General features: G+C 45.7%; 7 protein-coding genes across 7 annotated transcripts; 5 read left to right on the forward strand and 2 right to left on the reverse strand.

The window, feature by feature from the left end:
• Nucleotides 1–237: 237 nt before the first annotated feature.
• BHQ10_009908 (uncharacterized protein) lies at nucleotides 238–1,827 on the forward strand (the record flags this gene model as incomplete). The annotated part of the gene is made up of 3 exons (XM_040882874.1): nucleotides 238–290; nucleotides 386–448; nucleotides 552–1,827. 3 exons carry the CDS (start codon nucleotides 238–240, stop codon nucleotides 1,825–1,827), a joined length of 1,392 nt encoding a protein of 463 aa, XP_040738410.1.
• Nucleotides 1,828–2,313: 486 nt separating this feature from the next.
• BHQ10_009909 (uncharacterized protein) lies at nucleotides 2,314–4,038 on the forward strand (the record flags this gene model as incomplete). The annotated part of the gene is made up of 1 exon (XM_040882875.1): nucleotides 2,314–4,038. The coding sequence occupies one exon, from the start codon at nucleotides 2,314–2,316 to the stop codon at nucleotides 4,036–4,038; it is 1,725 nt and encodes a 574-aa protein (XP_040738411.1).
• Nucleotides 4,039–4,928: 890 nt separating this feature from the next.
• On the forward strand, nucleotides 4,929–6,126 carry BHQ10_009910 (uncharacterized protein; the record flags this gene model as incomplete). The annotated part of the gene is made up of 2 exons (XM_040882877.1): nucleotides 4,929–5,638; nucleotides 5,703–6,126. 2 exons carry the CDS (start codon nucleotides 4,929–4,931, stop codon nucleotides 6,124–6,126), a joined length of 1,134 nt encoding a protein of 377 aa, XP_040738412.1.
• A 374-nt stretch (nucleotides 6,127–6,500) lies between these two features.
• Nucleotides 6,501–7,240, forward strand: BHQ10_009911 (uncharacterized protein; the record flags this gene model as incomplete). The annotated part of the gene is made up of 4 exons (XM_040882878.1): nucleotides 6,501–6,755; nucleotides 6,861–6,919; nucleotides 6,977–7,098; nucleotides 7,158–7,240. The coding sequence occupies 4 exons, from the start codon at nucleotides 6,501–6,503 to the stop codon at nucleotides 7,238–7,240; spliced, it is 519 nt and encodes a 172-aa protein (XP_040738413.1).
• Nucleotides 7,241–7,861: 621 nt separating this feature from the next.
• Nucleotides 7,862–12,553, reverse strand: BHQ10_009912 (uncharacterized protein; the record flags this gene model as incomplete). The annotated part of the gene is made up of 13 exons (XM_040882879.1): nucleotides 7,862–8,069; nucleotides 8,127–8,501; nucleotides 8,558–8,641; nucleotides 8,692–9,372; nucleotides 9,431–9,481; nucleotides 9,531–9,602; nucleotides 9,919–10,198; nucleotides 10,252–10,414; nucleotides 10,465–11,249; nucleotides 11,306–11,539; nucleotides 11,594–11,879; nucleotides 11,940–12,160; nucleotides 12,226–12,553. 13 exons carry the CDS (start codon nucleotides 12,551–12,553, stop codon nucleotides 7,862–7,864), a joined length of 3,768 nt encoding a protein of 1,255 aa, XP_040738414.1.
• A 2,485-nt stretch (nucleotides 12,554–15,038) lies between these two features.
• Nucleotides 15,039–15,562, reverse strand: BHQ10_009913 (uncharacterized protein; the record flags this gene model as incomplete). The annotated part of the gene is made up of 2 exons (XM_040882880.1): nucleotides 15,039–15,080; nucleotides 15,140–15,562. The coding sequence occupies 2 exons, from the start codon at nucleotides 15,560–15,562 to the stop codon at nucleotides 15,039–15,041; spliced, it is 465 nt and encodes a 154-aa protein (XP_040738415.1).
• Nucleotides 15,563–17,339: 1,777 nt separating this feature from the next.
• On the forward strand, nucleotides 17,340–18,842 carry BHQ10_009914 (uncharacterized protein; the record flags this gene model as incomplete). The annotated part of the gene is made up of 1 exon (XM_040882881.1): nucleotides 17,340–18,842. One exon carries the CDS (start codon nucleotides 17,340–17,342, stop codon nucleotides 18,840–18,842), a length of 1,503 nt encoding a protein of 500 aa, XP_040738416.1.
• Between the last annotated feature and the right edge of the window lie 2,866 nt (nucleotides 18,843–21,708).

The raw sequence follows: 21,708 nt of genomic DNA on the forward strand, positions 1-21,708 counted from the left end.
GAAGATTTGGAGAAAGGAGCACTTCCTGGTGTCGAAGATAAAGTATGATCGGCTTTTTCTGAAGAATGAAAATTACCTCACAAACGGGCTGTGGCAACAACTCAACGTCTGACAGAGGCTCAATAGGAAAACGCGATTTCGTCATCAACAAATTTAAGTCGACAGCCATCTACAGATGCTAAAAATGATTCCAAACCAAGCAAAGATTTGGCGGGCGAGGTATATCCAGAATCGGATATGGAGAAAGGGCTCGTGGGTTGGGAGAGCCAGGATGATCCCGAGAACCCAAGGTACGTCAATCATATTCGTATGCTCGGATTTCTGTCAATTTATTGCGGTGTATTGAAGATTAGCCAACTTGACGACTGACTTTTTTGACCAACAGGAACTTCTCACGCGTTCAAAAGATTAGAAGTATGACGTTAATAGCCGCAATTACATTTCTGAGGTGAGTTTGAGAATAACACTCACGATAGTTAGACTCATTGCAGATAGTGATTATGCTGACTATTACTCTTTAAATAAAACAGTCCATTGATTTCAACAATTAGTGCACCCGGCATCAGCTATATGGATGCCGAATTCAACAATTCATCAAGCATTCTAGCTTCACTCGCAGTCAGCATTTTCGTTCTCGGTTTCGCGGGCGGTCCATTGATTATATCGCCGCTGAGTGAAATATATGGACGACAAATCATTCTCAACATTTGCAACTCCCTTCTAACACTATGGCAAATTGGATGCGCATTAGCACCCAATATCGGCTCACTAATCGCCTTTCGATTCCTAGCTGGTGTCGGTGGCTCCGCGTGTCTATCGATCGGCGGTGGGATTATCGCCGACCTTTTCACAACTCAGCAGCGTGGTCTAGCAGCATCAGCTTATACTTTCGGAGCGCTATTTGGACCGATCATTGGACCCATGATCGGCGGATTTATTGCCGAGAGAGCTGGCTGGCGTTGGGCATATTGGGTGTCCCTATGTGCTGCTGGAGTCGTCACCGTGGGTAACATTTTTCTCAGCGCCGAGACAAGCCCGGTCATTTTGTTGCGACGAAAGACCAACAGACTGCGCAAGGAATTGAATCGCCAAGAATTAAGATCCGTCCTCGACGCCAAAGCTGGGTCTGATGCATCGAGTATTTCTGTGTTACGCCGCGGTTTGATACGACCCCTGAGGATGCTATTCACCACTCCCATCCTGCTCTTCCTGTCCATATATGTGGCATTCGTGTTTGGGTTGCTATATCTTCTTTTCACCACTTTGACTGCCCTCTACATTAATACCTACCACTGGCAACCAGAACTTTGCGGATTGGCTTACTTGGGATTGGGGCTAGGGTGCATGACCGGAATCATAACCGTTGCTAAAACATCTGATGCTGCCATCATACGTCTTTCAAAAGCAAATAACGGCGTCTACGAGCCGGAGATGCGACTGGCAAGCTGCGTCATATTTGCTCTATTTGTTCCTATCAGCTTCTTCTGGTACGGCTGGTCTGCAGATTATGCTGTCCACTGGATAGTCCCTATTCTTGGCTTGATACCATTCGGATTTGGATTAATGGGAATTCTTATTCCCGTCCAAACCTACTTTATTGATGTAGGAGGCCCTTTTGCTGCATCGGCTCTGTCGGGGCTTACAGCATTCAGAAGTCTTTTTGGAGGTTTGCTTCCTCTTGCTGGACCAAAGATGTATGAGGCACTGGGTCTTGGATGGGGCAATTCTCTATTGGGGTTTCTCAGTCTTGGTCTCATTCCTGTCCCGTTGATTATCTACAAGTATGGAGGCGCCATACGAAAGAGATGGCCCATCCAATTGAGATAAAATTGACGATGGGAAGCCTGCATTCAGGGATTTCGGTTATGGATCTTTTCTCTGCTTGCAATTCTTACCTAATTTTGAATGTAAAATAGAAATATATCACAAACAAGCAATACCACTTACGTACATACAAACACCATGGGCCTTTCGTATAAGTTGTCGATTGCCGACCGATCTCTTTTCATGGATTGGCTCATCATAACCGAGTACTCATCTATCATTCGTTCCAATGCATTGCAATGTGGCCGTGCTCAGGGATGAAGTGCGGGGAAGTCGTCGAACTCTGTTCTCAAACAAAGAAATTCGGGTATGACGGAGTGCGCGTATAGTTCGGAAAATGGAAGGACTTTTGGAAGCCAGCTAGGCGATTGTATTCATCAAGTCTATATAAATATAGGCAAGCAGTATGGTAAAATAACATTCCATCCATAAAATCTATTGTTCAATCTCCTATACTGTTTAGGTGTATCCTCGTCCTTGTCATCCACCATGGATCAAATGATTATTGAGCGTGATGTCTCGATTCCCACATCAGATGGAATCACCTTGAGAGCGGATGTATTCCGTCCTAAAGGTGGCAACCCGGCTCCGGTCATCATGACTCTAGGCCCGTATGGCAAAGGTGTTCACTACAAAGATGGATACAGACCCCAGTGGGAGTGGCTTATTAAAACCCACCCAGACATCCTACCCGGCTCAACTCGGTCATTCATGACCTGGGAAACAGTCGACCCAGAGACATGGGTGCCCTGGGGATACGTGTGTATAAGAGTCGATAGCCGAGGAGCAGGCCGCTCGCCTGGTTACTTGGACATCTTCTCTCCACGCGAAACAAGAGACTATTACGAAGCCATTGAATGGGCCGGTGTCCAACCATGGAGTAATGGTAAGGTTGGTCTGAATGGTATATCGTATTATGCAATCAATCAGTGGCTAGTGGCTGCCCTTCAACCACCCCATCTGACTGCCATGATACCTTGGGAAGGAGTTGCAGACGCTTACCGCGATTGGTGTCGTCATGGTGGTATCCTGTCGAATACATTCACCGATATGTGGTATCATAGGCAGGTGGTCAGCATTCAACACGGAAACCCCGATGCTATCGTTGACTCCTGGCTCAATGATCGAGCTAGTGGCCCACCGTCCAGTTTGCTTGATGAAAAACAGCTTGAGAAGAACCGCTCGAACCCTGTTGCGGATGCACTCCGTCGCCCTCTAGACGGTGATTTTTATCGTCAAAAATCGGCGGACTTTTCTAAAATCACTGTACCATTCTTGAGTGCTGCCAACTGGGCTGGATTTGGTCTGCATGAACGAGGAAATTTTGAAGCATTCACACAATCTGCATCGAAGCAGAAATGGTTGGAATGTCATCCAGGACGTCATGAGGAATGGTTCTATCTAAAAGAAGGCATAGAAATTCAAAAACGCTTCTTGGATCATTTCCTCAAGGGCGTTGATATTGGATGGGATAAGCAGCCTCCTGTATTGCTCCGGCTGCGACGTCCATTCAGCGAGGAATTTGAAGTGCGACACGAGCTGACATGGCCTTTGCAAGACACGAAGTGGACTCCCATCTACTTTTCCGCCTCGGAAAAACTTCTTTCATTTTCGACACCTGAAAAGGAGAGTTCGGTGTCTTTTTCTGCACTTCAGGATCCTGTCAATTTTGTATCCTTGCCTCTGGAACATGCTACAGAACTTACAGGTCCGCTGGCTGCAAAGATTTTTGCATCTAGTTCGACTACGGATCTGGATCTATTCGTCACTTTACAAGCTTTCTCACCCGATGGCCGAGAAGTCGAATTCCAAGGCACTGTCGATCCTCACACACCCTTAGCGCAAGGCTGGCTTCGAGCCTCGCATCGCAAGCTTGACCCAGTGAGGACTTTACCTTATCGACCCTATCACAGTCATGATGAAATACAACCACTCGAACCCAATCGAATTTATGAGCTCGATGTCGAAATATGGCCCACAAACATCTTGCTGCCGGCCGGATACCGTCTTGCAATTCAGGTGAGTGGAAAAGACTTTGAACGCACGGATCCGACGAAGGATGGTAATGAGGCATGGGCTGGTCGTGGTTCTGGGCCGTGGTTGCACACACATCCTGAGGATCGACCTCATGAGATATTTGGAGGTATAACTACTATCTATGGAGGAGGATCCAGGGCATCTTATCTACTTCTGCCTATCATTGAGTCAAGGTGATAGGCATAGCCTACCAGTCTTGAAGCCTATTTGGCTTTAATTAAATTGTGTACTTGCTTTTCTTCAAAGTGGATTTACGTTTCTGTAATATCAATTACTGGCATATCAAAAGGATCTTCTCGTTTGCACACATCAGTATGTAAATGAAGGTTCAATATATCATTGGGTATGTAACCAATTGCTTGCGTTATATACACGCGTCGTTTGTATGTCCATCCTTGCCATGAAAAAATGTCCAACTGCTAATAGTTGTATGTGTGGATAGGCAGATACCTGGGTACCTACAACTTTACTTATCGGCCAGAACAATGAATTGGACAGGGAGATCCTCCCAGGCATGCAAGCTGAAGACGCCTATACTCACTCATGCAGCGCCCAATAGGGCTGACGTTTCTGGGCGCGGCTCAGAAATCCATCATACCATAAGAGTGAAAAGCCCAGCCATGGTTGCGCCAACCCTCACTGTCCTAATTAGCCGCGAGTCTCTACTCTAAAATACTGAAAGTTTTTTTGAAAAAAATAAAATAAAATAAACGGGACGAGCAAAGTGATTTGCTGCGCACTCGAAATTCCAAAGTCTGGACACTTTGTGGGAAGGAAAGTCATGGATTCTCAGAATTGAAATCAGTCTCGCTCTTTTAGAAAGGATCATTACGAAGCGCACATCTGTTACAATGCGGGGTCTCACCATGGACAAAAGAAGATTTCCATTGGATCACAATGTCACCATTTTATTAAAAATTGGCATGCGAATTTAAGTAGGAGACTAGCGGTTGCAACGATTAAAAAAAATATCAGTCCAAACCCACTATAAACCTTTGTGTACTGTGAGTAGCTCTTTCAATCAGTACGAAATCGTCACTACCTACTGAGTCCCGGCACTTAGAACCATGTCGACAGTCGACCGCGCCGTGGACGACACAGTTCCCACCGCGCTTTTGCAGCAGCTATTACGGAGTCCATATGCTTGCTCGTCGCTGTCGCCACTGAGCAGCAGGCCGGGTAACTTTGTTTACCGCGGTATCCTGGCTCGACCCATCCCTGCGCAAGATGACACCGCGGCTAAGAGCATCATAGTCAAGCATTATGCAGATAGAGCGCCTAAGACGTTCGAAGAGCTTTTACTCCACTCACTGACTAATTTCTCTCTATCAAATACCATAGCCACTATCAAGACACCGCAACTCTACTTGTACGATCGAGAGACCAATACCCAGGTTCTGGAGGATTTCTCCAATACCCAGGGATTCAAGACCATGTTTTTCTCCGTTGGCGCAAACAATCATCTTCCTTCGCTTAGCGCAGCTACTATTGGTCACCAGCTAGGGTTCTGGCTTCGGTCCTTTCATATCTGGTCTTTAGCGCCAAAGCAAGCTGCTCTCCGGGCGCAGATGTGGCAGAACGACCCTATGCGGGAAATGAAGTATTCCTTCACTTACGGTGGGGTTATAAGGGCACTTGAAAACTTCCCAGAGCTTTTGAAGAGCCATAAGAAAACTCTCGACACTATTGGTGATGCGCTAGCAAAGGAAGACGAGAGGATGTCGGCAGAGGGTGGTGATGGTTATAGTCTTCTACACGGAGATTTCTGGTCAGGCAAGTAAGTGATAACTCTAACCCATTATGATGCTTCAAAGTTTGCTGATATACGTTTCCGATGACAGTATTCTAATTGGTAGTACCGGCTGGCGAGAGTCGCCATTGCAAGGAAGGAATAACGAGTTGTTCATTATCGACTGGGAGTTCTCTCATTTTGGCCACCGTTCCTGTGATCTCGGCCAAATAATCGGTGATATCTATGAACGAAAAATATACAGCAATTTTGACACTGCCATATCTATTATGAGAGGGGTTATTGACGGCTACGGCACATTGAGCGACGAAATGGCATTTCGGACTGCCATATACGTCGGTGTTCATCTAATCACCTGGTACAATAGGCGGCCCCAGAAGGTACTGAATGCAACCCCGCCGGATGTGATCGTTGCAGGCTTAACGATTGGAAGAGACTTTGTGTTGAAAGGATGGGCGAAGGATAGGGACTTCTTTCGGGATAGCGCATTAGCATCTCTTTTTACTGCGAGGTAGACCGAGATGGCGGAAACGCATGGGACGGACATTCTTAGCCGTGAAAGGTCTCTAAACAATAGTTATATACAAATTTAGACTTTAAAACACTTCGTATTATTTGATAGTACTCAAGGGCTGGATAGGATTCCACAATCTACTAACTCATAATATGCGGTGAACACCTTTCGAATACTTACAAGGATGTGCTGCATACGAACCCCATTCTGCAATTCCGATACCAACCCTAGTTCTGCATAAAGCATTGCGGCATTCGGCATATGACCTGTCATTATTCTGTCTGGGATATAAATAAACTCTCCATCCGCTCTCAGATTATGTATTCCTAGACTTTTTTGCTCTTTATTATCGTATACAACAAGCACATCCCAAATATGAGCATACTTCCCGATCCACGACGTATCGTCACTGGCCACGACGACAAAGGCCGGTCTATCGTGGTAGCAGACAGTATAATTCCCTGCGAGCCGACACCGATCAAATGCAACTTCGCTGTTCTCTACGAAACCCACAAGTTTCCAGCGTCTAACAATGAGTGGGTTGATCCGGTCACTACTCGAACGACGGACTTGTCAAACAAGGACGGTGTTGTTTTGAGAGTGGTGGATTTTCCGCCCAACACAGCTACAGTGAGTTTCTCAATCGGTCTAATTTACCCCGCCTTTCAATGAGAAGACACGATCCTCAAGTCTGAGTGGCTGGGTGCATTCACTGTACTCATAAGATCTGCATAGATATATCATCGCACCGTATCACTCGATTTCGGTATTCTTCATGAAGGAGAGATTACATGGTTTGTTCTACTGCCAATATACCCCAAAGCCACATCTAATTCTCTTCTCTCCAATAGCCACCTTGATGACGGAGTCAGAATCGACATGAAAGCCGGCGATGTGTGTGTCCAGCGAGGCACCATCCATGGCTGGACAAATTACTCAGACAAACCCGCAAGAGTTTACTTTATCTTGACCGGTATGGCTTCTTTTGTTTACCTTCTATAAGAGACTGGATTCTGACGCTTTCATATCTAGCTGCCGAACCAGTTAAGATCAATGGACAGGAGCTGGGAAGTGATGGCTTCAAGCAAGAGGAAGTAGAATCGGGTGGTAAATGAGATACCGCTACGCTCAATAATTGATTAATTCTAGTTGAGAAATCTGTTGCCAAGATTAAATCGCAAAATAAAGCACCTGAATAGCATAACTCCGAGGTATACGGACTCATGATGTATTCGTATTACCATAATTACGTACACCTCGCTGATATGTCGAGGCTTGCGCGTGGAATATTACCCCACATTTTGCGTAAATACGCCGTAACGCCCCGGAGTTTCTATACGTTTGTCGCCCTCATATTGCTCGAGGCAAAACTCTCTACATGCTGCTATAGACAACATCTAGGGCGACTAGAAGATTCCTGTAGCTAATTTCAAGTTAGCAAAAGTCCGGGACGCCACCTTATATATCTCCTATTGGTCAAGTTGATCCGACTGAAGGCTTTATATTTTCACATATATATTTATACCTAAACTCCAACAATGACTTAACCTGTAAACGGATGCAATGATATTTCTTCCGGTTTCAAATATGAATGCATCAAACCTCTACTCAATTATACATGTGCCATATGATCTCCGTCTAGCCATGAACAGTAAAACCCTTATGCTTTCAAAATCTATAATATATCGTTATCATGATATGCTCAATCCCCACAGTATTCAATAAAACTTGGCATATCAAAAGAATAAAGCTCTGAAATGCGAATCTGACTTTTCCAACAGCACACGAGGGTCATCGTATTCTTGAAGACGACCATTGTGTATTACCACTACCTTGTCGCATTCAATCAAATGTTCGAGTTTATGCGCCACGCTGATGATTGTGTTGGATTTGAAGTTTTCTTTGATAAGGTCTCGTATGAGAATGTCCGTTTTTGCGTCGAGACTATCGCCATGGAATGTTACGTTTTGCCTGATGTCTTTACCAGATGAGATTGCTTACCTGCTTGTAATCTCGTCCATCATCATAATAGAACTAGGATGCGCGAGTGCTCTAGCCAGAACCAAAAGCTGACTCTGCCCAGCCGAAAGCGACTGCTCATTCGCAGGTGCATGGAGCCCACCTTGCCGCTCAAGGAACTCCCACAATCCCACTTTTTCGAGGAAGGAAATGCATTCCCTATCGGACAGAGTGCCGCTCGGGTCGACATTTTCTCGCATGTCTCCTGGTACCAGGACCGCATTTTGTGGGAGCGTCAGTATTTTCTCACGTAGAGTATCCGGTGATATCCATTTTAGATCAAGGCCATCGACTGTGATGCTCCCGCGAGAGGTTTGGAGGATTTTGGAGAGTGCGGATAGCATGGAGCTCTTGCCACTATTTCACAATGTCAACCAGTAAATTCATATGTTACAAAGGTAGATGAGGAATACCTTCCAGTTCGCCCACAAATACCAATCTTCTCACCAGGCTCCACTTCGAATGTGATATCTTCAAGAACATCCATCGCTCCATCCCTAGTATCATTTCAGTCCTGCACCAACAGTAAACAACACAGGCTACCTACACATAAGAGGCATAAACATTCTGAAACGAAACCCTGCCCGCCGAAGGCCAATTCGGTGGAGGCTCAATAGTCGACCCCGTCTCTTCAGACGGCGTATCCTCACAAAATAGCTTAATACGCCAAATTGCCTGAATAGCAGTTTCCAGAATCGTCCAATTCTGAATCAACAAGTTCATATTCAGCGCAAAGTTAATCACACCAGTGAGACCGGCGCCCAGGAAAGTAGTGGTTGCGCTTCCTCTTACCATCACAGTCAGAGAGACGAGGACAACTGCGATGCCGGCTACGATCAGATCGAGGACGAAGCCGAGCCATCGCTGGACCATGGGAAGTAGGTAGTATGGTTTTTGGGATTGGTCGAGTAATTGGAGTTGTCGTTCTCGGAAGGCCGATTCCCATCCGAGAGCTTTTATGGTGATGTTTCCCTGCAGGGCTTCGAGGACCTGCGAAACGAGGGGTGCTGTTGCTTCTAGATCCAGAATTCGTAGTTGTCGTGATGTACGGAGGTAGAATATCTGAACGATGTATAAGATGAAGATGGAACCGACGACGACGATGACCAGATACTTGGACGAGACGCAAATGAAAATTGCTTGGATAATGCATGTCAATCCGGAAAAGACTGTGACGAAGCTGGACAGAGGTATGACGGCATCGACCAGGCCTAGGTCTTGACTGAATCTGTAATCCAATCTCGTTAGTTGATAGTCGCATTTTCAATTGTTGGGTTGTTACAGACCTGTTGATAACATCGCCATCGTCTCTTTGCAGAATCCACAGTACAGGCGCCCTACTAAAAGTAAGATGAAGCTTCACATAAAAGTGAGATCCCAACGAACCTAAATAATGTCCCGATCATCGAAGCATGTAATTTCGATGCCGAGTTAGCCACGATCAATAACATCAGTATCCTGAAATCTCGCATTAGTTGCAGAGTCTTCCAATGTGTGTATTATCTGTACTTACAGCCCCCCCGAACCAATGCAAATCAAAGAAAATATTCCTAGTGAGAAATAAATACCAAGATAAACACCATCACCCCATCGGTGAGTTGTATCACCGGGTGTCGTCCACCAGGATATTAAAATCTCTGACCAAGTAATCAGAAAGTCATATCGTAGAATCGGAGAATGGTACTCACGTGGAAAATAAAGCCCAAACACCAACCCAATAACACACGCCAAAAAAGCCGCAATATTCCTTCTTCCAGCAGATTTGAAATAATACCTATACACCTTGTCATTACCCTTTTGCTCCTTTTTCCCTTTGATCGCGTTTTTGGTTTCTGGGCTCCCGTCTACCGCGGGCAGAGCTGTTACTGCGGAGTTCCTATGCTGCGGCTTCTCTGTCTGAAAACTAAGAGTGGGCGCAGAAGCGTTGGAAACGAATTCGGATTCGGGAACTTGGAATGAAGAGTCTGATATAGGAGTGGTTTCGTTGATTGTTTCCTCTATCCCTCCGTCGTTATTTATCTTGAGGATGGAATCTGCTAGTTGGGCAAGGGAAGCTGTATAGCCATATCAGCATACGACGATTTGTTTTGATGGGAAGAGGATGTACTGTTATTCGACACGATGATGAGACTGGTCTTCAATCTCCTAAAGAGCCCGTTCTGAGCGAACAGTTTAGTCATAATCGTGTTCATCGTGGCGGGGTCAAGAGCACTGAAAATATCATCGAATATCATAACGCCATGCCGTGAATACACGGCTCTAGCCAGCGCCTAGAAACAACAGTCAGCTAACACCCCATCAGCAGTGTAGATATACGAACCAAACGTGATTGCTGACCACCACTTAGTCGAATACCCTCACCTCCGATAAGAGTCTGATCCCCCTGCCCCATACGCGAAATATCCATATTCAGCGCGCAGCAGTCAAGTACCATCTCATACCACTTGGCATCAAATTTTGACGGACCAACGACATTCTCCCTCACAGTCCCCTTCATGAGCCAGGCATCCTGGCTACTATACCCAGCGTTTTGGAACCGCGGTGCAAAACTGCCTCGTTGTACAACCGCAACTCCGAGAAGGGCTTTTACCAGCGTCGATTTTCCAGAAGCAGTGTCGCCTTGTATAACGGTCAAACTGCCCTGGTTTATGGTGAATGTTGCGCTTGAGATGATGGGTCGCTCGTTGTCCCAGCCGATCGATGCGTTTTTGGCAACGACGATAGTCTGATCGACTGAAAGGTCGGTGAATGTGTCATGGCTGGGCGAGGATTGCAAGCCAGCCAGCTCAAAACTAGTGTTCATTTCGTAGGCTTGAGGCAACGTGTCATATCGTTCTTCAATCTCTTCGAGCGGGTTTGGCACATTGATTTCCTCGGATTTTCCTTCTCCGGCGAGATATTTTTGATATCGCCCAAAGCAGCCAAGACAATTTATCACCTCGAGGATCGATTGAATGAACATGCTTACTGCCTGAGTTAGTAAAGAAAAAACCGTAAGGGCAGAGAAGGCACGAGTTGAATCCAGAACTCGAGAACCGTGCACTGTTTTGGAGAGAACAAAGATCGTGAAGCCGAGTACCGGCGCAATCGTATTCGACACGTAAGCTATACATTGGCATTAGTATGAACTTCCAAAACTTTGCACATTCAGGGAAACATACTTAAACTGAAGATCCCAACGATATACGTCCGATATGTCTTGGAAATCCTAATCTCATCCTCGCGGAACCAAGACACCTTGGATGCAAGCAATTTAGAGAGACCAGCCATTTTCACGGATCGATATTGATTCACAATCCGTGTCGTAAAATCGACTCGTTTTTCGATAGCACCGAGCCACAACTTGAGCCATTTGTTCGCCATTGTTGCGATTATATTGCCGGCTATGACACATGCTGTAAAACTAGTCAGCCCGCAGATCAGGAGTAGAGAATACGATATTCACCTACAGAAACAAAACAATACGCTTCCAACAGTGGCAAGACCCAGCTGACGAGCCAAAAGCCACGCTGATATACCAATCTCAATTAAACAGGCATACGTGTTATGAATCTGTTGGAGACCAAGGTTGATTCGCTCGGTATCGCTGTTCAAAAGAGTGATGGTGGAGGAAACGGCTTCTCCGGTATTTTTTGGGTTGCGTTCCAAGGCCTTTTCAAAAAGAAGCCCTATAAGGCCCCCTCTAATTACGGTAACGAATTTTGTGGTGAAGTACATGAATGCGCCGGTTGAAAGCTAGGATCAAAGTCAATAATAGAGTATTCACAACGCCCGGAAGCATTAGACCAGGCTTACAGCAATGCCGACATAGACCACAACGTATGCAATCACATCCCAGGTACGAGACGCCTGAGATGAATTGGGGTCTTCTTCATGAGCAATGACCCTCGCTAGTAAAAATGGCTGTGAAAATGTAAATGCAATAAGACACAATCGAGGAATGACACCAGCTATCAAAAGCCATTTATTGCTCCAGAAACAGTATTTGAGCAAAGCAGCGGGTTTGTGCTGGTCGACTAAATGATAACTTTAGCTTTCGTTCAGCCGAGTAATTAGGTACGATAAGTAAGGGTTTTCATACCTCGTTTCCAATCAGCACTGAATCTGTGCGACGTATTCTTCGCACTCATTTTTGGATCAAGTTCAGACAGCATATTCAAAGTCAGCGAGTCCTTGTATCCTAGCCACATCAAGCGGTTGAGCCACCAGAAAGTGGATAGACTGATAGTTCCAGCCAGAGCCTCTGGTGGATAATTTGAGTATGGTTGCCTCAATGCACCTCGCTTGCTCCATGATTCGAGGATTAGTACAATAAACTTCACGGCTTCCACTGTCGTCAGCATAATGGCAACAACGATCGTGCCATCAATAATATACAGACAATAAAGACGGATAATGTTCAGCACCATAGTCACAAATAAGAATACTGCCAAGAAATCTGATGGCCTGGTAGATAATCTGTGTTCGAAATCTGACACGCAGGTAAAGAGTATGGATGAAGCAAAGCTAACCGCTGCTGCGGCTATTGACACTCGCGTTTTGGGAGTTGATGGTAGAGCCGTGATGGCCAACTGGGCTAGCTGTAGCACTGTAAGCAGCAACCAAAAGCCCTATACGACGATTTAGCATTGCTCTAAACCCAAAATCCGTAGAAAATCATAGTATGGGTACTACCATTTTTAGCCCATATAACTGCTCTCTGCGAGCTTTATACGACCCCTTCCGAAGTTGCGATAACCTCAAAACACCAACAATTATGGCCAAGCATGTTGGCAAAAGAGTCATTATCGACTCTGCGAACACCAGCGTAAATGTCTGCGTGCCGCATTCTGGACTATTGCTGAAAACAGACCAGCTGTTCATGTCCGTTATTGAACACATAGTGGGAGGTGAAGTGGCTCGCTCGCCACGAGGAGCATTGACTTTCCCTCACCTCCACCTTGATGGTATTTCCTAGTGGTATCGCCTGTAGACGTTGGATATAAGGTCGTCAGGCAGCACAATTGCTAGTGTGTATCCATTGTTATTGTGCATGTGATAAGACTGGCGCTAAAATGTTGTGCCGAAATAATATGGCCTTGAAATGGCTGTACATTGAATGTTAAGGATGTACAACGGCCACAGCCCACAAAGATAGCAGTCGTGAAATCTATTTTAGCGTAGTCTAGACGATATCAACAATGACTACCGCCCAGGGATTTGTTTTTGAGCTCCAGAAGCCTAGAGCAACTATTCGGAGCGTCGGGCTAAATAAACAGGAACACTTTGCCGTTGACATGGGCCCGGTTTCGCAATCCTACGACTGGCATTTGTAGAATCTCAATCTTATGAGTGGGTTGATGATGACAAGTCAATATAGTGCATTGGTTGGTTGGTTGGTTGGTTCCAGGCCAAACTTGATGCAAAGTAAGAACCTATTGCTAGCTTGGAAATACGCGAGACTGACAGGTAGTAAGAAAGGGGCTTGCTGCGGTTGCTTCTCCGCTACATCCGATGTCGTATTGTCACGTTCGGTATTATCACTCGGATGTACATAACACTTCGGATGTTTCGTGCTTAATAGGCCGTAATATCGGACAACGTGTTAAGTATGGTGGTAATTGTTGTATGTAACCTGCTGGGACTAAAATGACTAAACAAATGTATTGCGTACGTACGAATCAAATATTTGGTTTTTATAGAGATTCGATTGAGCTTGCCCCGATACAGTTAGCATTCTGCGAGTAGCGGATATATAATTGTGGGCCTTCAGACATTTGGGATATTTTCGTACGGACATGTTCGTATGGACATTTGATCAAAAGTGCGCCGGCACAGCTTCGACATTGGCTACTTCAAAGCTGGGTCTAAAGTTGAACAGTATTCGCAGAGTCTCCCATTCGGCACGACTCAAGGATCACCCAGCCATTTCAAAGACTCCTAGAATTGACCGATATCGTGTACAATTTGTGGAAACGCATTACTGGAATTGCAACCAGAGATGACCTAACTAGTTTGCAGCAGCTGTCTGTCGGTGGCCTAGCCACATGGGTTTCATGTTTTTTTCCATCACCTAGGTCCCGTATACCCAGGTAGGTACCTGCAAACTTCGATATCTCCTACATACCACTGCGAGTATGGTGGGCACTGTCTTCTTAGACTAGTGACTACGCTATACCGATTTAGGTGACCGCGGATTTGGGAGCTTGTCATGTCTCTTTCTTCCTTCCAGGTACTGCGAGTTGTTGAGCTGCTTGGTCTTGCATAGATAACGAGACCGTCTGTTCGATGCTTGATCGTTCAATCATACCGACTCCAGAAATTCACATTCCCAAGATAGCAATTATCAGAGAGGGACAAAAAAGAAAGAACGTGTCGCGTCGCTATATGTCCTTTCTTGTCATCTCGTGGATTGTTTCGCCGCTTCTCTCATCGAATATGACCTGAAAACGAAGCCCGAACATTCAATATATGCTGAAAAAATACATATTATGCTTCTAAATGAGCTATGCGTTAATGTACAAGTATCCAACACGGTCCGGTCTTCGACGCCTTTTCTCTTTCCATATAGATTTCTGGGAAAATAGTTCGTCCATCGCCGCACGTCTAGAATTCAACCCGCTGGTTACGGGAACCGGCCGCAAGAATGACCCCAGTGTCCACGAAGAAATTCCAACGCTCCGAACAACACAAGCCCGTGGGGAGGCGGTATAATATAATTGAAGAAAAGTTGAGAGGGAAAAAAAAAACAGAAACCTCTATGCTATGTCGTTTAGAAATGATGACCCAAACCGAACACCGAAGAAGAGAGACTTTATGCGGGCATGTTGTAAAATGGCGGTAAAAAAGAGGACGGGAGGAAGGTCGATCGAAGGTAGATAGGTCAATATCGCGTCATGAAGTAGACAGAGAAAATTAAGCAAAAGCTTTTTGTTCCGATGGAGGAGGAGGTGGTAGCTAATGACAGAAAGTTGTTAGCATTGCCGTACATCACGTGATAGAGGTGCTCATCATACCTCGAGCTTTGTGTTATCGGCCATCATGCGCTGGAAACCAATACCGACACCCTCGATAACAGCAAGGAAAACAGCACACATAATAGCAGAGTTTCGGGCAGCCTTATAACCACCACGGATGGCGAGGGAACCGCCCGTCAAGAAACCAGCGATAATAGCATTATAAGGATCTTCCTTCTTTCGGATGCCCTTGACCGAGCAGTCGTAGATACTGAAGAGACCACCCCAAGCACCAAAGTTACCACCAAGCACAGGCGCGCGCGCTTTGATGGCTGTGATGGCACCTATCCGACGCTCACCGTAGGGGCTATTGCGGAATCCCTTCACACCGTGCCATACAGCGCCACCGATGGCGCCCATAGAAAAGGCACCACCGAAGTCACTAAGAGCAACCCAGGGGCAGGGATCGCGGGAGTGATCCATTATGTGTGTGTGGTATGAAGGAGGAAATGGAAGTGGTGGTGGTCAAGGATGGAGGTCGGGAGGAGGTCGACTACCGCGGACAGACCAATTTAGGAGGTGCGCGCGATGATAATATGGTCGGTATTGAGTGTATAGATGTAGTTGATGGGCAATGGATAAAACAGGCCGAATGTTGATAGATGGCAGGATTCGAGAGAGGAGACGTCGAACAAATAAAGGTCGGGGATTGCGGGTCGATGACTTTTTTTTTCTCCTTCGCGGCTTGCACGTGACCTGCCGCAAACTGGCCCGGTTTTTCACGGTCGGAAAGCCCTTTTCATTTGACATCGACCATACTCCAGACTCTGGGGAATTCCCATTTGTATTGTTTATTGTTTATTGTTTATTTCTGCTTATCTAGCCAGCCTTCGACCGATCCGAGAGAGCCATACCTGATCTCTAATCCCTACACCGGCGGCATCGAAGCAGCACCGAATATGATGATTGCTTCATTCAATATCAATATCTAGATTCACTATAGCTTGCGAACGACTTTCACGATGTTAAGGCCAAGATGTAACGTACGGAATTTCTCGGACGATCTCTGCATTTAGGATTGCATGAAGAAATATTTTTCTGTTTCGCCACATCAACCCATTGGACGAGAAGCTCGATTGTTTTTTCCCGGAACCTAATCTTTGCAGAGACAGAACACCCCCAGGAAATATGCCGATAACCTTTGTATACGCATCTGGAGCCTTTAGTTCGTAAGAATTATGGTAATGGAATTAACCTCCTGGCCCAGGGCACTTTTACCCACTCAGCCACTATTGCGATCATATCCTACCCATGTGTGTCCATACCGGACTACCGAAGACACATAGTAGCGGTTTTGATATACCCGGACTTATGGGCGATTTATCATACTATTAGGATCGTATAGTGTACTTCTAGACTGTGGAGCTATCCTGCTTTCCAGATTTGTTAGGAATTTGCTGGGGTTGCCATTCAACCCACGTAAGAGAACCTTACAGCCATGCCATTTCACTCTCGCTCATGAGTCAAGTCCTGAAAATGCAGGGCCTAGATGGTTAGTCAACGCAGCTAGATCAGTAATCACCGATCAGCCTAATTGTGACTACCGCGTATATTTGATTTGTTCCACCATCATCCCACTATACAACATGGATAGATCGAGTGTTGGCAGCACACAGTGCTGCACGGACAATTGTAGGGATTGTAAACACACAGCCACTCCTTGTGGTAGCAGCATGGGTGCTGCATGGCTGAAATTAGGCAGCGAAGCCTCATGGTCACCCACTTGGCGCCTTCCGAATATCCGAGTTGGGAAATTTCTAACGAGATGAGGCGCAGAGCCGCAAATGTCCGCGATCGAGGGGCATCTTTGTTGTATATAAGCTATAGATCCTTTGAATAACTTTAAAACTAAAAACTTGAACAATCTGAGTCGTTGCATCTGAGCACATTATACGCGTCACATCGACAAGATGAGTTACAAAGTAGGTATTCGATGCCGTCGTCTTGATTCGAAATATCCACCAACTGTCAAGGAAGACTAATATCAATGCTAATTCTCCAGACCATCAAACAATGTCCTGAAAATTCTGCGACTTCATACACAGCAACATGGTTCTTTCCTAGAGACTGCCCCGATTTTACCATCTGCTCAAGATGCTATACAGATAAAATCAGCCATGCACCACCCTTTGCGAGCCTTTTCCAATCAGAGACATTAGCCCCGCATCCCAATAGACTATGTCTCTGGAACACAAAGCGCATGGAGTCGCTTCTAGCGTATGGCCTCAGCAATAACAACTGGGAGTCAATCCGTCGGTATATGATTCACCGGGGCAAACTTCAGAATTGTACTGGACCAGGGGTCCCCGTCGGAATATCGACGATCACTAATCGTTACCGTTGGTATAGACCCGGTAACAATGAGATTGAAGGCTTCGTGTGCTGTGAGGGTTGCTATGAGGATGTAGTCTCTGCGACAAATTTCCGAGATAGGTTTATTCTAGATGAAAACGTCGTCAACCAGAATAATCAGGCGACCTGTGATATGTGTGTCCCTTTCATCAAGAAATGTCTTTTGGAACACGCGCCGTCTCAGAACTGGCCTGTTTTTGTCGAATGGGCAACTGCGCGACTCAAAGTCCCAGCTTGCAAGGCCCTCTCGGGAGCAGCCTGCTCGTCCACGCTTTGGTACATGCCTCACCCACCAATCCACAATGTTCTGATATGCGGTGCCTGTTTCCACGACGGCGCTGATCTGACTCCGTTGGCTGCGAACTTCTCGCAAGTCCAGGTCCCTCCGAACCGGAGCAATGAAGTGTGGGAATGCGCAAGTTCGACCAACGTATTACCCATGGCTATGGCTTGGATTGAAGCATGCGACAAAAAGAACATCGCCATCTGGCAAAACGCAGCACGAACAATCCCCAATTTGCCAGCTTGTACAAAAGAAGGAATCAAGAATGTGACCTGGTATACTATTAATGGAAATCCTCATTTCGCAATCTGTGCTCGCTGCTACATTGGAATAGTCCAGACGTTCGGAATGGGTGGCTATTTTCAGCAGATCAATGGCCCGACAGATGGTTCAGCACATGTATGCGACTTTCATCCAAGCATACCCCGAGCACATAGCTATTATGTGAAGCTCGATGAGGCGATAGCCTTCCAAGACTTTTCCATCTTCTCGAATTATGTTGCAAGACTTTCTCCATTACCGGTATGTCCAAAGGATGTTCCACATGTAAATCGTCGATGGTACTGCGGTGAAGAAGCAACAATCTGCGAAAGCTGCTACGAAGAAGCATTCCGAGACACCAAACTCGCGCACACCTTGACCCCCCGCGAACGTCCCGATGAATGCATTTGCGACGGCTACTCGCCCCGTATGCGCGGCATATGGAACAAAGCCTGCGCCGAAAACAACATCCAACCCTTCAACGCCGCCCTTCGCGAAAGGATGCAGGTATATCTAGCAACCGTGCCACGCATGCGCCAAATCCTTGAAATCGCAAAGATGCGCATGCAAACGCAACAGACACTGCTCATGTCCTCTGTCATGTTAACAGGAGCAAACAATATTGTTGCAGCATCGTCGAATTATCATCCGTATCAGTATGGTAGTACACAATTGGGATGGTACGAGACCAGTGCTGGTGCGCAGGGTGCGGCGCAGTTTCAGCAGGCGTTAGGCATGAATGTTGCTCCGACGGGGGATATGGCGGAGATGTCGCAGTTGGGGGCTATCTGGAAGCAGTATGAGTAATTGTGTTTGTTGTCTGAATGATAATATAGACTAAGTAGTGGATGATGATCGACTTACTTGGTTCAAGAGGTCTCCAAATGAATTTACGAAAGATAGTCATGATTGTACAAGCAGTAAACAAGAATCTAAATATCAAACCTCGACAAGTCTATACAGCACTAAATATGGTAAAACATGAAACACGTATGACAAAAGAAATAGTATCATGCCAAAAAATCAACCAATTTTTCCAAACTTGGATGTTCCAAGAGGTCATCCGAAGTGATGTTAATACCATGCTGCTGCATAGTAGCAACGAATCGCGCTGCGTCAACCAAGTCTCCTCCCAGATCGAAGAACGGACTGGAAGAAAGGGATTAATGTTCAACGGTGCGCTTCTGACCCAACACGGACTGCCAGATGTCAAATATCTTCAAACTTTGCAGTATCATGTTCTCATCTCGAGGTAGGCTCAAATTTGTGGTGATTGAGCTCTGTCTAATGCGCTTTGAGATGTTGGACATGGAGTTGAAGGGGGAAGCTAGCTCGGTCATAGAAGCCCCGGGTATATGTTCCCTAATTACTTCGAAAAAGAAGGCACAGCAGATGGATCTTTAAGCATTCCTCGCATAGGCCTCCACACATGACCGGAATCAAGTCATTATTCATTGTTAGATTCAAGATCACGGGCTGGTTCTCATTGAATGCTGTAGAGTGATCTAAATCTTGCATATCGAAAGATTGTACCTATATTTCAAGTTGCTCCACGTCCCTGGGCGGACTTGGAGGCGAACACCTCGGAATCAACTCGAGAAGTGTATGGAAATGAGTAGGAATAGAATACATTATAGTAGATTACTGTTTCTCTACGTTTTTCAACATATCATATCAAGTTGTAATCGACAATCGGTTTTACTAACATCTTCAACTGCATTTCAACGGCCAAGAAGTTCTGGCACAGTCGAACAAAATATTCTCCGTGTCGAACCTTATGACTGGTAAAAATTTGTTTGACTGTGCAACCGGCCAGTGTGGAATATTACGAGATTGCAATTCAACATGCAAACACTGCTTTCAAATCCCGGTCAAAGAGTACGTCTTTACCTCGACGACTCATCTTTCTCCGAGCGGCAAATATCTTGACGAGCTACCTTGAAGATTCTTAAGATGGTGCTGATATTCTGTCAAATGAGGTCTCTACAGTTGCTTCGCACGTAAAGTTGAATATTCTCGCAGGAGCAACGATTCTTCGAGACACCGCTGGTTCGGTGACTCACATCAAGGAAAAAATTATTCCATCTGATCGACCCGGCACAAAGATACTGGTGAAAAGAGGAGCTGTGTGTGTGATATTTGCTATAAGCCCTTGGAATGCACTAATGTGTTTGTTTCATTACATCGTCTGTGGACGCTGGTTCTTGCTAAAGCGTAGCATAGGTCAACCTCACTGCACGAGCAATTGCTTCACCACTAATCTGCGTATTTACATTCAATCTTGAACGACCAGAAAGCAATCCCAAGTTATAGCATTATTGAAAAACCGCTTCCTAATGGTTTTTGTAGGTGGTAAGAGTGGTTATGTAAAGGTTTGGTGGAATCGCTGGAGTGGAGGAATTCACCGAGAGGAAGACACTGACTCTAGTGAGACTTGGAACGAGGTATTCACTGTGATGTATGATTTCCAACCATTCGAATCTAGTGGTTTTATGTCCATGATTAGCTACTAGGACATCTACTTTAAAATTTTCAAAATCATTCCAGTTCAAAACTTGCCGAGTAACAGATTGAAATGGGTCATCTCATGACATTCTCTCTGTATACATAGAATCCTGGGAGAAAGATAAATCACCTTTGCGGCTTCTGTAAGGGCATTATTCTCACGGTAGTGATGAAGATCAAAGGTTGGATGACTAAGAGACAACTGCATCTGTACTATATTTTTTCCATAACATGTAGTTTGATTAGCTATGTCCGCTTGGGCAGTCAAGGGCGCATGATTGAACTAGGTCACACCTTCCAAGAGAAAGATTTGCAAGACGCTATCTTGATCAGTAGGTATTTCTCTTCCGCATTAGAAAGGTGACACGAACCACTGATATGTTGCCGCATGGTTGGTAGCACGGATTTTGTAACGACATCCGCGAACTTGTCCACAACAGAGGAGAATCTGTGCGTGGTTGCGCTTTTGCTGAATTGCCGAAGACATTTGCAGATGGCCATCAATACTTGAATTGCGGTAACCCTAGAGAAATTCTCGGTTAAAAGAACATCAAGTGAGGCACTTAAATAAGGGTCCCAGAAAACTTGAAGGAGTAGGACCATGGCTGCTGAGCAGCATTAGTATACATCAAACGATGTTAGACCATTGAGTAGGTTGAGGTTGTCGAGAACGAGAGTGAAAGTAGCAACGCGGAATGTTGAAGAGACGTAGATGCTCGCAAATGTCCTAATGTTATTTTTCGGACTTATAATGGTTAGATCAGTCGTGTTTGACGGATATGCTGGACTATAAGTATCTCGGGAGCTGGTAGAGACAATCATCACTAGTACGACATCCTCGTTTGCGCGACCTCCTACAACGAGACCACCGATGGAGTCTGTACAGTCAAAGGCGACAATCAAGAATTCCACAAGCGTTTCAAGTCGTGGGAGCCTCGCGTACAAAAGCTATGCAAACTATTCAAAAATTCCTTGAAATGGTGTCTGTGCGATCTGCCCATTCTCTCCACATGGGTCCTTCTTCAGGAAAGGCATGCCTACTGAGAGACGCCTGCCATCTCATGTTGCCGTATCCTGCTCAAGGTGCTGTTCAGGCTGCTCAGACTCTGATGCGTTACGACAATATCTTGCCTCGCAGACGGATTTACACAACGCACTGAAGCAATAC

This window comes from Talaromyces amestolkiae (genome assembly GCF_001896365.1).
Source record: "Talaromyces amestolkiae strain CIB chromosome Unknown scaffold27.1, whole genome shotgun sequence".
Taxonomy (NCBI): Eukaryota; Fungi; Ascomycota; class Eurotiomycetes; order Eurotiales; family Trichocomaceae; genus Talaromyces; species Talaromyces amestolkiae.